This window comes from Leptidea sinapis, chromosome 26 (assembly GCF_905404315.1).
Source record: "Leptidea sinapis chromosome 26, ilLepSina1.1, whole genome shotgun sequence".
Lineage (NCBI taxonomy): Eukaryota > Metazoa > Arthropoda > Insecta > Lepidoptera > Pieridae > Leptidea > Leptidea sinapis.
The window spans coordinates 2,948,028-2,965,556 of record NC_066290.1 but is presented as its reverse complement, the minus strand read 5'-3'; the positions used below and the strand labels follow the sequence as shown (position 1 = coordinate 2,965,556).

The following is a 17,529-nucleotide window of genomic DNA, read 5'->3' as shown; positions in this document are numbered from 1 at the left end:
TTACACGAAGATCGTTCTTTGTGGAGATTTAAGCTTAATTTTATAATTAACATATACTATTCATTACAAAAACATAAAAGGAAATAAATAAAACAAGTAATTAACAATAATAACAATATTTATTTTAAAATATACCTATTTTTACACTTTTTTTCGAATGAAAAGTCTTTGTGAAATAAAAAAGAAAGACAATATGAATAATTTATACATGGTCTTATAGCTTGTTTCAATAGCTTTCAGTGACAGTCACTCAAATCACCCTAGTTATAAGCATTTTATAACTACACGTAAAATAATACACACGGGGAAAATGCCGCGAAAATGCCGGAAGCTTGCCGATCTATAGTGTACAGCGAGATCCGGAGCGCGCTGATGCGGAAAGGCTAGGAGTTCAAAACTTTTAAAATCGGTCTAGAAATGGCCGAGTAACAATTTAATACAGAAATCAATAATTGGAGTCACCCGGTCTCGCACATCTTCGCTTCGCTCAATTAATTATGACTAACTATAATTATTACTCTCCTATTAATTATACACTCCTAAATATAATAAGATGGTAGACAGAAATAAAATTGGTCAAATAGCAGCCGAATTAATTGGCTGTGTGAGCTTGAACTCCTTGCCTGTTCCATCAATGGATGAAAAAAGTAAGCACACGAAGCGTCGATTATCGAAGTCGAAGTGTTCATTTCCGTAAGTGAAATGAAAACACGTGCTGTTTTGAAAACATAAAATAATTTTATTATAATGTTTGTGTATTTATATTTAATTATTTGACTAGTGACACTGAGTGCGAAGTGATTTAGTTCTTTACAATGGTATAAATATAAAATACTCTTTATTCACTTTACTTTTATATTATCACGCGGTTCAATAGTATTCATTATATGGTTTTAGAAAATCACATAAATTATTATAATTCCAATAATTAAAACGAAACTGCATGTTGTGAATATCATGTTTTTACCATCAAATTAAGTTATTCGAATCGTTGTGTTGTAGGATATTTTAGGTTATATTAATAATTATCAAGCTGTGTACTATTGTTATAGAGTAAGCTTTACGCGCTCTTCGAGCACTCTGCAGGCTTCGCCTTATTTCGCGTTGCGGAGTTTGAGGAACTAGCTGCGTTTATTCCTCAAGTTGAGGAGTCTGTGACAGACATACAGAGGTTCAACTCTGTAGTCTCACTCATCGCTTTCCAGCCCTTCAAGTCTGCTATTCTTGCTCTGGAGAATATTAACGCTGTTTCTGAAGGTATTTCACTTTTAACTACAAAGTAATATGAACCTAGCAATAATGAAGTTGTGTGCCATATTTTTAAAACATTGTGTACTTTATATTGTGCACACAATTGTACACATAGCAAATATTATAGATTTGACTTAAATAGTAAAATTATGAAATTAAATAAACAATCAATTTGCTATTTGCTATATATAACACATAATATGTTTTGTAACAACTATTTTTGTTTATTTTTAACTGTATTGTCAAATAAGATGTACTTAATAATAATAATATTGACACACTTTTTACACAAATTATCTTGCCCCAAGTTAAGCATATATAGCCTGTGTTATGGGTTACAAGACAAAGATATATTTAATACAATATACTTACTTAAACATACATAAATTCATATAAACATACATAAATACATTTAAACATCCATGACTAGGAAACAAACATCAATGCTTGCACCTACCGGGATTCGAACTCGGGACCTCTAGCTTAGTAGGTAGGATCTCTAACCACTCGGCTATACAGGTCGTCAAAGAGAACACTGAACACACAAAGATATGAACACTTAAAATTGTACACAACATATATTTACACTGCAATTTATAACAAAATTAATTTTCAGGTATCTTACCAGATGACCTTAATCTCTTCCTTGAGGGAGCTCTACCTAAGAGGAAGAAAAGAGCAAAATGTACCCTTGGTGTGGCCGACCCTAAGCTTGGAGCAGCTATCACAGAAGCCCTGGAAATGCCTTGCTCCCATACTGGTGTTGTCCCTGAAATACTGAGAGGTAATATTTCCATTGAACAGGGAGAATATTATTGATTTTATATATATTATGTTGTCATTATTAATATGGACAGGCTTGTTGAAAATTCAATTTTTTTACAGCTATTTTCTATGGTCATATAAATAAAAGTTTTATAAAATCTCTATCTCTTCTGACACATACACAGTTTATTACTTAATCAAATCCTTTTTTCCAGTTTTTCATATGAAATATCGTTTTGTTTACCTCAGGGATCCGGCACCATTTCCATTCATTGATAAAAGGACTGACACTTAAGGCATGCAGTGTAGCACAGCTTGGTCTAGGCCACTCATACTCCAGAGCTCGGGTAAAGTTCAATGTGCACAGAGTTGATAACATGATCATACAGTCAATAGCCCTATTAGACCAGTTGGACAAAGATGTCAATACATTCTGTATGCGGATCCGGTAAGAATTACTTATTTATATTTCAAGGGAGAGTAAAAGTATTTCCTCACACCTTTTTGCTTCACTCATTACTAGAATCTCAGTCTCTTGAGTGATGCCAAACTCAAGGCTATAGATCAAATTGATTTAAAAGAAACTAGGGTCTATAATAGAGCAAATTTATCGGCGACTTGCACATTATTTGTGTTAAGTTTGAAGGCCATAATTTAGGGTATTTTGAAGAATCCTCAGTGCAACTGCATTGTAATGGCATGGCATATTATAGAGATCATCAGTTGAAAATTTTGCACATCTAGGTCACTAAAAGAGACACTTTTTCAAGACAGCTCAAATTTTACCTTTCTATAAGGTGAACTCTAGAGTATTGGTCTCTTCTCTGGGTTAGTGCATCCTCTATCAGCTTAACACATTTGAGACTTTTTAAAAAGAAGACTGCTTCACCTAAGTGAGCTTGACTTGCATTTTAGAGCTTAAATTGGCCTTAACTTAAGTGACCATAGAGCTGAAGGTTGCTAGCTAATTTTGATGACCACTCATGCCAATGGAATGAAACTCTAAAAGTCAAAAATATATTCTCTGTTTTCTCAGATTGTATTAATTTTTTGTGTACTTATTAACCTATTTCACATGCTTAATAGAAATAAGTTATATACAAATGCAGCTGCACATGAATATATTTATTTATATAATTGCTATATACTTTGATTCATGTGTTGTATCAACATCTGTGTATATTTAAAGTTGTCTTATTACTTTTGACATTGTTTAAATTTTGTTGTTAATTGAATTTTATGTTATTTTTAATTTTATTTGTAAACAATATTATATTCTGTGTTAATAAGTGTAATTGGTTATAGGCCGTTCTTCATTCTTTAACAATAAATACAATAAAGTACTCCAGAAAAACCTTCCAAACCACAATAATCTCGAAATTGAGTTATCAACACATAACTGTGATAACATGTGATTCATATTAACTGATTGACAAAAAATGGCAGCCCTAATGTCACTCTTTAAATGACATCATGACTTAGCAGCCCAACTCGCATATTGTTGTCGCAATAATACATTAATATTTATTAAACTTTAAACAGGAATTCCTTAAAATGTGATGTTTGTGGCTTGGAACATTTTTCAGGAACTACATCCAATTTTAAGTGTTACTTTAAATAACGATATACATGATATATGATATTAAATCTTTCATAAAATATAATCTTTTGAAAAATATTTTAGTGAATGGTATTCATACCATTTCCCAGAGCTTGTTAGTATTGTGCCAGAGAATCATCTGTACACAAAGTGTGCTGAATACATCAAGGACAGGAAGAGTTTGTCTGAGGAATCTGTGGAACCACTAACGGAGATTCTTGGAGACTCGGAGAGGGCTCAAGCAATTATTGATGCATCTAAGATGTCAATGGGAATGGACATATCACCCGTTGATTTGATAAACATAGAGATGTTTGCCAAGAGGGTTGTTTCATTGAGTAATTACAGGTAATGAAAAGGATTTTTTATGTGTAAATAACATTCAGTTTTTACAATGTTAAAATACATTCCATGCAACACATGGGTAGAGCTCTCTAAAATTTAAAGTAAATAATTGAAATTTTCAAACAAACAAATTGTATTTTTAGGAAACAAAATTTTAATGGTCTCATAAGACTGCACAAAGTAGGTGTCAGTGCCTACGCTAGCGTGCGGTTACTAGATTTCCTACAGGTTGTTCCAAAATGATATTTTGGAAAATGAATTTATTTATTTTTGTATCATTATCGCTTAGTAGTTCTACCCATGTATTTATTTAATGTCACCATTGTAGTGCCACCTGTATAGTATCAATAAGTAATAAATGAACAGTAGAAACTCGATTATCCGGACCAACTGTTCTAGTGAGGCATTTGGATAGTCAAAAGTTTGAAGCAAAGTGTGCTTTGTGCATGTATAGAACATAATGTTGTGTAATTTTATAAAAGTTTATAATAAAACAAATATCTACATATCAATGAAAATCAATGCTTATTAAGAAGTGATTTAGAGATACTTTTTACAACATACAATGTATACACTAAATTATGTACTGCAGCCTTAATCTATATATATATAAAAATGAATTGCTGTTCGTTAGTCTCGCTAAAACTTGAGAACAGCTGGACCGAATTGGCTAATTTTGGCCTTGAATTATTTGTGGAAGTCCAGAGAAGGTTTAAAAGGTGAATTAATAGGAAAATGCTGCTAACTTAAATAAAAACAACAAATTTGATTTTCCTTTGATGTGTCCATACATAATTTCTATGAGAGAATTTATTGACACACGGTTTGACAGTTCTGCTATGAAACAATTCCATTATGACAGCATATTTTACGAAGTAATTTTTGATGTTATGATATATTATTGACAAATTTATATAAAAACATTATTTTATTTATTATATACAGAACAACATCTGTTGGGTCAGCTAGTAAGTAATAAATGAACAGTAGAAACTCGATTATCTGGACCAACTGTTGTAGTGAGGCATTTGGATAATCAAAAGTCTGGATAATAAAATATTGAAGCTAAGTGCGTGTGCATGTATAGAACATAATGTTGTGTAATTTTATAAAAGTTTATAAAACAACAAATATCTACATATCAATGAAAATCAATGATTATTAAGAAGTGATTTAGAGATACATTTTACAACATACAGTGTATACACTAAATTATGTACTGCAGCCTTAATTATGAAATAAAATATTGAGGTATACATACCTTTTTTTTACACTATGTTTTTCGTAATTTCCATTTGTTTTTCCAATTATATAATATATAAAAATGAATTGCTGTTCGTTAGTCTCGCTAAAACTCGGGAATGGCTGGACCGGTATGGCTAATTTTGGTCTTGAATTATTTGTGTAAGTCAAGAGAAGGTTTAGAAAGTTAATAAATATAAAAATGCTCGGCTTTAAATCAAAACAACAACTTTGATTTTCCTTTGCTGTGTCCCCCATCGTTCAGAATTCAAACTAATTAGAATTTTTATATCTTGCAAACTTTCTCAGGAGGTAAAAAATAAACTAAATTTCCACTAACTATAGTTTGTAGATTAGCTACAGTTGTTAATTATCTATCAGTTTATTATTGTGCCGAAAAATCGGTAACAATTGAGGAAATGAGAATAATTTATAAATATTGTAAGGTGTTAAAATACAGAGATGAATCTACTGTTATTATGTTGTGCTGGAGGTAAAGTAAAATTGCCACAATTGGGTTTTTGAAAAAAAAAAAATTATTGATTTTTTTTATGTATTTTAAAACTTTATTATTAATAATATTGATATTTAATGCAAAAAACTTCAAAAAAAAAAATTTTTTTCAATTAATTATAAACAATTAAAAATTGATGAAATTTAAATAAAAATCACGTGACTATAAACGCGCCATGATTGGTCACCATAGTTGTGACGTCATAATGTTATAGCTATTTAATAACAGTACAGCGTTTACGGCTATTACACGTGTCTAGACAATAATATTAAAAATTTATTGCTAAAATACGAGTTGTTAGTTGGTTTCGATTAGCTATGTGTGATAAAGGATTTATTAAGGCAAAGTCTGATAATATTCCTGATGTTGATATATTTATGATCACCGATTTTTTAAAAAATGACGTTCGGTTTAATTCTGCTGAAGTTCGAGGTGCCAAGGCATCAAGGTAAGTTTGTTAAAAAATAATATAATAAATGAAAATATTTAATTATTTATTCTCCATTACATTAAATATAATTATTTATTTCATAAATTGCAGAGCATCGCGTGAGAGTTACGGCGACAAAGCTATAGGTTATGTTCAACTAAGTCGGACGGGTATGTCCAGAACACCGAGTTCGGAGTAAAGCTTATTCAGTTACTTTAACTATTAATGAAAAGTCAAAAAAAAATTCGATTTTGTTTGGGGATTATCACGGTGCACTGCTTGAAACCATTTATTTCGACGTTTGTCATCTTGGGGAACATTTAAAAACATTTTATCAGGAGTTGCCTTTGTAGTATTCTTACATAATGGTACAAAACAAGAACGATAACTTTTGAGGTTCGACATTTTTAATATAAATTTAAATATTTAATAATGACAACAAAATTAAATAGATCAAAACACTGTATTTATTATTTTTCTATCAACTGCAATGAGTGAAAACTAACATTATGACGTCACACGCGCTCGGGTTTGTTCGGGAGTTGTCGGCGTGTCTTCGGTACTGGATTCAAAAAATTTTTTTTATTTTGAAATAACTTTTGAATTATTGCGAAAAAAAAATAGTTTTGTTATAAAACTAATATATAATCTTTCCATTTATCACAAAAAAAATTTTTTTTCAAAAACCCAATTGGTCTCAACAAGAAGATCCTTTACCCTCTATAGTTTCTGGGATTGGAAATGATTCTAATTCTACTGTCGGTTTGACAGTACAAACAATTTCATTACGATAACAGGGTGCCATATTTTACGAAATAATTCTTGATGTTATGATATATTATTTACAAATTCATTAGAAACATTATTTTATTAATTATATACAGAACAACGTCTGTCGGGTCAGCTAGTATCAAATATAAGTTTAATATGGTTTAAGATATTTAGTCATTGTCGTTTGACGTAAGACTTTTTCTTCAATGTTGCTATATCACAAATTCGTTTCAGCTATAGTAAACTCACAGTCTGATTTTCAAACCAATTTAGAGCTGTTTCCAAGGCATGAAGTGCTCCATCATGAGATGGTTCTGCATCAATTGACATTCACGTCGGATGGTGTAATGCCAATTCCGACACATTCATGTTTCCATAAATTTGACTTGTAGGTTTGTATTAGGAGGCAGTTGGTGGTCCGGATAATCGCGAATCCGTATAGCTTTAGGCCAAATAGTTGAGTTTCTACAAAATAAAAATATATAAAAAAGTTGCTAGAAACACTTGTAAATTAAAATTAAGTAAGAATGTATGAGCTGAGATGATGACTTAAAAGGTGGCGCGCTCACCTCAGTTGGTTGAATGAATTGTTTGCATTGCAAATATAAATTAAAAGTCAACTGGGTTGCAAGTTGTTCACATTGCACGTATTGATCTATCGCAAGTTACTGTGGCTTGTGGTAATATAAGCGTGCTATATTGAATACATTGTAGATATCTTGAGCATGTTATGCATGTATCATAAATTTGTACTGTGACATATATCATTATAGGGAATTATCTTTGCACTTATATAACATATTGACTTGACAACTTAGCGGAAACTGTGTTATTTAATTCAGGTACAAATATGTGAACGGAAACATAGTATGAAAATCCATTTCTAATGTTCCTCATTTATGTTTTTGATATAATTTCTGTACAAACTATATTTCAGCCTGTATCTTTTTATAAAACCTTTTTATAATAGCTATATGACTTAATAAATGGTGGCCAAGAGACATTCAAGCCTGTATCTTAATTTATTTCCATCAATGAGCTATTAGGTATGTATTATATTTCAAGGTCATAATATTTTTAGGAAACAAATATCAGAGTACTTGCATACAAAGATGCAGTCGGTTGCACCGAACCTGACAACATTGATTGGTGACCAAGTCGGAGCCAGGCTTATTTCCAAGGCAGGTTCCCTTACCAGCCTCGCCAAGTATCCTGCCTCTACACTACAGATATTGGGTAAGGTTTTTTTATGATAAGCAGAAGACATCCACCTGATAGTAAGTGATACACCCTGATCATTACAATGCATTACCACTGAAAATTCTTGACAACCCCAAAATTAAGAGTGGCATCACAATTGGTCGAATCGATTTGAGACATACAATGACAATTAACTGATCTCGCAAACTTTATTTTGGGATATAAAATAACACGAGAATTTATATATATTATATAATAAATATATATCTAATTAATAACTGTTACAACCTAGCTGTCTACTATAATATTATTTTTTACCTTATGTTTTGAGAACTATCATTTATTTATTTATTACATAATTATTGTATTTAATAATGGAAGCACTTGTGGCTGTAATCGCGACGGCCGCCTTATTGAAGGTAGCTACTGAAAATCAGTGTTGGGTGATACCCAACTAATATGCTGAGTAACAAACCTTTTGGGACATAACACTGCAAACGCAGGTTGCGTTTGCAGTGTTATGTTGATATTGAATATGCCTTACTTTAGTTTTTAATGTTAGTTTTAATTAGTTTAGGCATATTATAGTAATTTTTTAGATAAGTTTTTTCATATTATTTGTAAATATTTTGTAAATGTTCACGTGTATTTGTAGTGTTTGTTCCAAATAAAGATATACTTACTTACAAGTCTCACTGGCCAAGTAATTTTTATAACTTAATGCGGGAAGTTATTAGTTCTACCCCGTTTCTCGAAAATCGAGCTTTCATCAGATCTCGACGTTTTAAGGTCCTAGAAAGCTTCCCTGACTATTCCCGCGATACCGTGTCCGTACGTCTGTATGTATGTATGTGTATGTACATACATTTACAAACATCCAATGTAAACCTCCTATAACTTTTGAACAGATCGACGAATTTTATCGCGGTTAGCGCCATTCGAAAGGGCTTGAACAAACTTAGATTTTGAATGCTATTTGGACCGGTAGATTTTGAGAAATCTTAAAACAACTAGGAAAAAAATTCAAAATGATTTTTTTTGGAATAGTTTTTAAACGGCTTTACCGATCGTCTGAAAACTGCGTAAAAATCGGTTTATTCATTCAAAAGTAATTGCGGTTTAAAAAATTATAAAATAGAGTTTTATTTAACTTAAATCAGACATAGAACAGCTAACTTTTTCGTCATGAGCACAATTTGAACCGTGTTTTAGATATGGAACTAGCGGAAAGTTGCAGGGATGGCTCTTAGGGTCTACCGTTTTCCGTATTCTTTTTCGTTTCCGTATTTTTTTTATTTCCGCATCATGGCAATCTGTTGTAAACATCAATAAGCTCCTACTCATTCTAACATATATTATCCGCCTGAAAGACTTGACATGGTGATACACTTCTAAATTATTGTCTTCGTTCGTCCCTGATGGATTTTTCTAGAAGTGTTGTTGTAAGTGGACTTTTATCACCACAAAGTCTGAACAGAAGCTCATTTTTATCGTTTGCGTGTCTTTTCTGGTAGTTTAATGCTGTATTGTCAATCGGTAATGTCACTAATCACAGTGCACACTACCTAAAAATGTAACGCTATTGCAGCCTACGTTCTGTACTAATGTCCCCCACTGCAGGGGCGTGCACTGGTTTTCTGGCAAAGTAGGCACTGTGCATCTAACTATTCGTAGTTGAGCTGTGGAATAAGCAAAGATTGCTTACCGTAGGCATTTAGTATCTAGCGTAAGGAAAATTTTTATGAGTGGGTGTCCAATAGAAGTTTAGCAATAAAATAACGGAACCAAATTAAACTAAATTAACTTTAACACTAGTGCTATTTTTGTTCATAACGAGGTGGGCACTGCCTAATTGCCTATATGATATGCACGGCCCTGCCCCACTGGTGATGAAAAATTTATTTTCAACTTCTTACATTGTAGTTATAGTAACATTGTCGTTTAAGGTTTAACAATTTAATATATATAAAAGAGTACTAGGATGTAACCGCAAGTTTTTTTTTATGGAATAGGAGGACAAACGAGCGTACGGGTCACCTGTTGTTAAGTGATCACCGCCGCCCACAATCTCTTGCAGCACCAGAGGAATCACAGGAGCGTTGCCGGCCTTTAAGGTTGGTGTACGCGCTTTTTTTGAAGGTACCCATGTCGTATCGTCCCGGAAACACCACACAAGGAAGTTCATTCCACAGCTTTGTAGTACGTGGAATACAAATTTTAGCTTTTTTATTAAAAGGCATCAATTTATTTTCTCAAAATTGATTCGTTTAGAATTCTTTTTGATGTCATTTCTAATATCCTAGACACTACTACCGCTTCGGAAACAAATGGCGCTCTTAGAGAGAAGAAGCGTCGGAAGAAACTCTCCCAGCATTTCTTTTTAATCAAATATACAATATAGTATTGTCATTGCTATTGCTATATAATAATCATAATCTAGTCCCAGGCTGTCGGATCTCTTAGATAGTCAGCTGTGGAGTAGTAGGATTTACGACAGAGCCATTTTTTAATAAAACATTTAAATTTATTTATACATAATGCCTGAACAGTGGCTGGGACTTTATTAAAAAGTGTATACATTTACTCTTTCTATTGCATTAGTCTTCAGAAGCTGTATAGTATTTAGAGTTATTATTATTGTGTAAATTAGGTGCAAAAGGTATCTATCTCTCTGAGAAGAAATCACTGGTACTGTTCAGAATTGTTGACTCTGCCACACCATGGATCCTGCATGATAAATTCATAGAATGATAATAGCTGTATCTAACTTAAAGATTAAGATTTATAGATATTAGTGATGTAGTAACATGTTTATTTTTTTATTTCCTCTATTTTTGAACAATGTATCTAGCTTGTCCACTGACATACGCCTCCTCTAGGACCTTCCAGTGCTCTCTCTCCCGCTCTTCTCTACTCCACACTGGTCCAGCAACCTTCTTTATGTCATCTTCCCACCTTAGTATCTGTCTGCCTCTCTTTCTTTTAGCATCTCTTTGTATTTAACTTACCAAGGTTGTATTAACTTCTAGGCGCTGAGAAAGCTCTGTTCCGAGCGCTGAAGACAAGGTCTAACACACCCAAGTATGGGCTGCTGTATCATTCAACATTCATTGGCCGAGCTGGTATGAAGAACAAGGGCAGAATCAGTCGCTACCTCGCCAACAAGTGCTCTATTGCATCCAGGATTGATTGCTTCTCAGGTAAGTGTTATAGACATATCCCATCTATAATTAATTTTAACTGTATCTTTATGTTTTTAAAGGTTGAAGAACTTAAAATCTATACACATGTCTTTGAGCTTTTATATCCTTTCATTCTCATCCCCTTAAATTGGAAATGTGGAAATATTTATACATGTAGTATTATGCATGCGTATATGTATATATAATATTTAAAAAAAAATAGTTTGTTTTGTGTCGCAATGGCAAGTTTAAATCAAGTTTAATTGTTTTTATTTGTTGTTAGTTTTAATTTTAGATCCGAGTTTCAGATTTTAGATTTTTTGTGCTCTGTGCTCATAAAGAATTAATAGTTTGTACACCTTCGTGTGACAGGACTGTGCGTTAGTAGCGCTTTCTCGGTTTCCACGGAAGACCAGCGTTGTGGATTCTTTCGAAACCACAACTATGCTGAGTTGGGGACCCATTGGCGTCATTAGATCATAATTAGATTAGTATAACTTTAAGAACTATTATGAGAATTTATAATGACGTCAATAAACATTTTTTCTTTCTTTCTTTCTATACTAGCTGACCCGCAACTTCGTCTGTGTACACACATGACAAAAGAAAAAATAAAAGAACACTCATATCATAATACGCTGTCGCAACACTTTTTGTAAATAATTATGTGTTCTGCAAAGCCATGAATAGTTTTCGCAGCACATGCGATGTAAAAAATATTTTAGGTAATTTTACACCTCGGGATACATTACTGGAGTTTTAGTAAGGATCCATAATTTAAAAAAAAATATAATATAGCCTATATCAGCCGGGGATAGTGTAGCATTCCAACAGTGAAAGAATTTTTCAAATCGGTTCAGTAGTTTCGGAGCCTATTCAATGCAAACAAACAAACAATCAAATGTTCCCCCTTTATAATATTAGTATAGACAAAACAATCATGTCTCTCATTGTTGAGGCAATGTTCGTAAGAAACGTTTTCCTTAGACCGTTTCTTTTTCTGCGACTCACTTTGAAAATCTGACTAACATGAAAAGTCCTTTTATATTCATTTCATTTCTATTGGTAACAGAATTATCAAAATCGCTTCAGTAGGTCCAGAGATTACCCCCTAAAACTTCGAACTTTATATTTGTATACATTTGTAGATTCGACTGTTTTTCTTGGCATTACCATAGATAGTAAATTTCAGTTGGGGCCAAATAACAGTAACTTAGCAAATAGATAAAGTGCTGCAGCTTTTGTCGTTTAAAAGAACGGACAGTTGTGACTGTTGGACTGATGTGAATATAGCTCATTTGGTCTGCATACTTCCATGAAAGGCATTTATTTTGTCAAAATTGATTCCTTTAGAATTCTTTTTGATGTCATTTCTGATAACCAATAGATACTACTAGCGCTTCGGAAACAAATGGCGCTCTGAGAGAGAAAAAGCGGCGCAAGAAACTCTCCCAGCATTTTTATTTGCGCTCTTTTCAATATCATAGCTTTATGTCATATGGTTTGTTATTATGGGGAAATGCTGCGGATATTCATAGTATTTTTTTGCTCCAAAAGATGGCTACTAGAGCAATTCAATTCATAATGTTTCCGCGACGATACGACATGTGTACCTTAAAAAAAACACCTTCCATATAGTCCGGCAACGCTCCTGTGATTCCTCTGGTGTTGCTATTGAATGTGGGCAGCGGTGATCACTTTTTTTTATGGAAAAGGAGGACAAACGAGCATACGGGTCACCTGCTGTTCCATAAATCGTAATATGCGACCAAGATAAACATCCTAACTCTCACAATACATATTATATATGAATGTGTGTTAGAAAAACATACTTACAAGATGGGCTGGGAGTTTCTTATCAGTTCTTCTTTACATGTCAAAGCCCCTTTATGAACTGATGTAGCTTTATATTGTCACTCCCTATGGTAGATATTTTTTTTTCTATTTCTTATAACATGAGGTGGTGTGGTAAAAGCCCTGTCAAAATCGCTCAAGCCGCTTTGAGAATAAATTTGTATGTCGTATATAACTACCATATCGACATTTTTACCAAAGTGTATTTTTAATTTGTTACAAAATTGGTAATGACTAAATTAATGGGTTTTACCACCGAACCTTATAACCCATATATATATGTCTTATAAAGGGCAAACGCATTAGATACAAAAGGATAATAGATTTATGTAAATCGATAGTAGCGACTGGTGTTGTTTTTGAACCCAATAGTTTGTTGTCTATTATTACCTGACTGATGCGATCGTTAAATGAATAATGGGCCCGCTCACCTCGGTTGAATTTTTATTGGTGTTTGCATTGCAAGCATAACTTACTAACTAACTTACTATAAGTTAGAAGTCTACTGGGTTGTAAGTTTTTCACATTGCACGTATTGATCTATCGCAAGTTACTGTGGCTTGTGGTAATAAAAGCGTGCTATATTGAATACATTGTAGATATCTTGAGCATGTTATGCATGTGTCTGATATTTGTATTGTGACATATATCGTAATTACTTACACTACGCCTATTTAACGTATTGGCTTGGCAGAAATAAGCGAGAGGAAAAGTAATATGAGAATACATTTCTAATGTGTTCTTTTGTTTTTGTTTGGATATGATTTTTTTTATGGAATAGGAGGACAAACGAGCGTACGGGTCACCTGGTGTTAAGTGATCACCGCCGCCCACAATCTCTTGCAACACCAGAGGAATCACAGGAGCGTTGCCGGCCTTTGATTTATATACAAGCTATTGTCAGCCTTCATCATTTTTAAATAAAGTACCCTCGTAGGAGTCATCTTTCTCCCCTTGGAGAACAAGGTACCGTTGTATCTATATTAAACACATGTTAAGTATATTATAGTGATAGTTATGTTCCAATATCTTGATTATGCAACGTGGTAATTTCAATGACGGCAATAAATTAACGTCCATAGGTTTTAAAATATATATTTTTATTACATGGGTAACAAAAACATAATTCAACTAGATAAGTCTTATTTCGCGCGCTAGCGTAGGCTCTGACATTAACGTATCCCACGCCAAGTCGTATCCGTTCAGATCTCGTAGGTGAGGAGGACCGACGTAAGAAGGTTGAATAAAATTTGTTATATCCGTGTTAATTGTAGCGCTGCAGATATCATTCCACACTAAACAGAAGTCATCGTTCATAGTATGTTGCTATAAAGTCTACTCTTAATTTTTTTATTCTGAGCCAAAAAAAGAGTTTCTTAAAAAATTGCCATATTTCAAAATAATTTTATACTTTACAGAAAATCAAACCACCGTGTTCGGAGAGAAACTTCGGCAGCAGGTTGAAGATCGTTTGAAGTTCTATGAGACTGGAGATATTCCGATGAAGAACATTGATGTAATGAAGCAGGCGATGGAGGAGATAGAACAGACCCAGGAGAGTGAGGCGAGCGCCAAGAAGAAGAAGAAAAAGAAGAACAAGAAGCAGGAGGTCGAAGCTATGGAGGAATAAATGATAAAGTTTTAATATTCGTTTTATTCTTGCTACATTATATCTACTAAAACTAAAACAATCTTTTATTCAAACAAAACCAATCTTATAACTTTATTTATAATACTATGATAATATTAAATAAAACCTATCATTATGGGGAAGTGTGCCAAGAATACTGGCAGCGTTTACGCGTTGTATAGCGAGGCTGATCCGTTGACCGAACACCAACGCTAGCACCAACTGAAGTAATCTGGATATGAGAAGGAGCCAGAGTGTCAAGTCGCGTCCCACCAGCGCCCTTCCCCGTGCCCAACCCACCAGGGTCATTCCATCAGAACGCTTGCCATCGCGGCGGGTAATAACCATTTAGCTCGTAAAACAGCTGGTATAATAAGGGCGGGAAATATCTGTGGATGACTTCATTAATGCTGACGCGACTACTGGTACTAGTACTGTACTTCTGCCATCAGTTTGGTACCTCACTGCTAAGTGACCACTGCCCCAATATTTTTTACAACACAAAAACTTAAGAAGAGGCAGACAGCGACCATATTAAATAATGACAATCATCATGATTTCAGACGTCCACTTCTGGACAAAGATCTCCACGACAATCGGTCCTGCGCTGCCCTCATCCAACCTATTCCGGCGATCTTGACCAGATCATCGGTCTATCTTGTGAGGGAAATAACAAAATTGCGCGGCGATTTGAGAACTTCACTGCCTCAACAACGGCAGATCCCTTCGATCTGCTCTTCCCTGTCCACTAATACTTCAGTTTCGCAGTCATCTAGGGTATGTCGGTGACTTTGGTTCTAATTTCTGATTCGATCTCGCAGGATAACTTCGAGCATAGCCCTCTACAATCCCCTCTGAGGGACCATGAGCTTTCTATTTAATTAACGAATAAAATGAGCCTTTAATATTATATTGTTAGACACTTCAATATACTCCTCTGAACCTTTATTGACTTACTCGTGTAAGGCATTGAGCATTTGACGTTTGAGTATTTTTGTTGCATCACTTTACATAATATTGTAATTGAAATTATTTGTAAAACAATGAAACTGTAAATGTTGTTGAAAATAGTGGCAATGAGTTTCTATTTCCTTCTTAATTCTTCTCATTAAAGCTCAACCTTTTCCGAAGTGGTGGTAAACGTAAAAAAAAAAATTTTTGACATGCATAAGTGTCGTCTATTTGACCTATATGAATAATTTTGAGTTGCACTGATCTGTAGCCAACCCACTATTCAAACCATGACCATAAGTAATTTTAACCGACAAATCTGTTTTCGGCGACAAGAAGAATATGGTTTTTAAACGCAAGGATTCGTCAAATATAACTCCTGGTCTGCGGGAGTTTTCTTTAAAAAGTGTGTGTACAAAATAACTCAAACTTTTATATTTACATAAATGATGTAATGAGTTACTTGTTCCGGCAAGACAGCATATTTTTTTTTCATACAAAACTGTAGTAAACTTTGATGCCATAGTTACCATAGGTACCTGATGTTACGTTTAAATAGTAACATTTGCTTCTTGAATATAGATATATCACTTCACACTATATACTAGAGGGGTATTGACTCATTTCATGGTATCAGCGTGACATGAGCACGCCTCATAAAAATCTGTAATTATTTTTGTGGGAGGCATGTGTGACATATGTATTTATTACATTGATGAAATCTAGTGTGATAATTTATTGCAGTAAATGAAACACAAAATCGTCCAAATACATATTTTATCAGGCAATCAACGCGGCAGAATTAGAACAGTTAATCTTAACATTAATATTAACAGCTGCCAACTGCGTGACAAACAATTTGAACACGTAAGGTATTGTAATAGAGACTAGATCGCCTTCATGGCAAAGCCGACACGTTTCTTTGTCCGCCACCACATGGCCAGCTATTGGCCCCAACAATGTTCCGCACTTTCTGCAGAGCACGGCCTGTGGAAGAAATCATTAAAATTAAAACTTTATTTCCAATATTAAATTTACTATATTTGCCTATTGAAAACATGAAAGGAATGCATAAATAAATATAAGAATTAATTATGCAGTAATCGTAAATCAGCCGAGTCTAGTGAACAAGTTTTTTCAACACACTTTTGAGGAGAAAACAAACATGAATTGCATAAAATTTTAATTATTAAAACAAATGGTGAATGCACAATTTTCAAAACGATATTGGATTATTTTTGATGGCAATTTCACAATTTGTGGGGGCTTAAAAAATCAATTGTTCAACTTCTGTACTAAAACTTACCTGAACCTGACAATTGAACAAAGCATACAAGATTTTATAAACGATACGTCACTCGAACAGTTGGCTCAGTTGGAAAGAGCGCTCGCACGGAACGGGAGAGGTCGCGGGTTCGAGTCCCGCATCGTTCATAAAATGTTGTTTTCAGTTTTATTTGCGTAATTTACACAATTATTTACCACACAACAACAAATGCAATACAATATAAATATCAGAATTATGGGCAATGGCACGCAGTTTTTTTTTTGCTCGCTTCAAATGCCTGGCGATGGTCTACATAACATAGCCATACAGCCTACTTCAAAAGTATAAATTTACTGATATAATTAATGCATATATTTTATAACAAATAATTGTGAATTGTAAATCATTTGATAATAATAAATGTTTTTTCGACTTAATTAGGGACACATTAATCTATTCCAAAAATATAAATGAATTTTCAGCGGTATAAAACCTCTTCTCTCATAGCACGGTTAAATTGAAAATGC

The 17,529-nt window shown here is 33.6% G+C and overlaps 2 protein-coding genes across 2 annotated transcripts in view; one reads left to right on the top strand and one right to left on the bottom strand.

The window, feature by feature from the left end:
* Positions 1–651: 651 nt before the first annotated feature.
* LOC126972391 (nucleolar protein 56) lies at positions 652–14,799 on the top strand. The gene is made up of 8 exons (XM_050819103.1): positions 652–818; positions 1,053–1,257; positions 1,868–2,035; positions 2,266–2,464; positions 3,701–3,964; positions 8,000–8,154; positions 11,148–11,318; positions 14,573–14,799. The coding sequence occupies exons 1-8, from the start codon at positions 816–818 to the stop codon at positions 14,782–14,784; spliced, it is 1,377 nt and encodes a 458-aa protein (XP_050675060.1). The 5' UTR covers positions 652–815; the 3' UTR covers positions 14,785–14,799.
* A 1,696-nt stretch (positions 14,800–16,495) lies between these two features.
* Positions 16,496–17,529, bottom strand: part of LOC126972380 (DNA-directed RNA polymerase I subunit RPA2) — a 46,440-nt gene continuing 45,406 nt past the window's right edge. Inside the window, exon 20 of the mRNA XM_050819076.1 lies at positions 16,496–16,722. Within this exon, the coding sequence (XP_050675033.1) occupies positions 16,516–16,722 (207 nt within the window). The 3' untranslated portion in view covers positions 16,496–16,515. The remainder of the gene's footprint in view (positions 16,723–17,529) is intronic.

Bases quoted from the DNA above. Each gene is read 5' to 3' on its own strand.
- LOC126972391 (XM_050819103.1), top strand. The intron at 2,036-2,265 runs GTAATATTTCCA...TGTTTACCTCAG, and splicing joins TGTCCCTGAAATACTGAGAG to GGATCCGGCACCATTTCCAT. The intron at 2,465-3,700 runs GTAAGAATTACT...AAAATATTTTAG, and splicing joins ACATTCTGTATGCGGATCCG to TGAATGGTATTCATACCATT.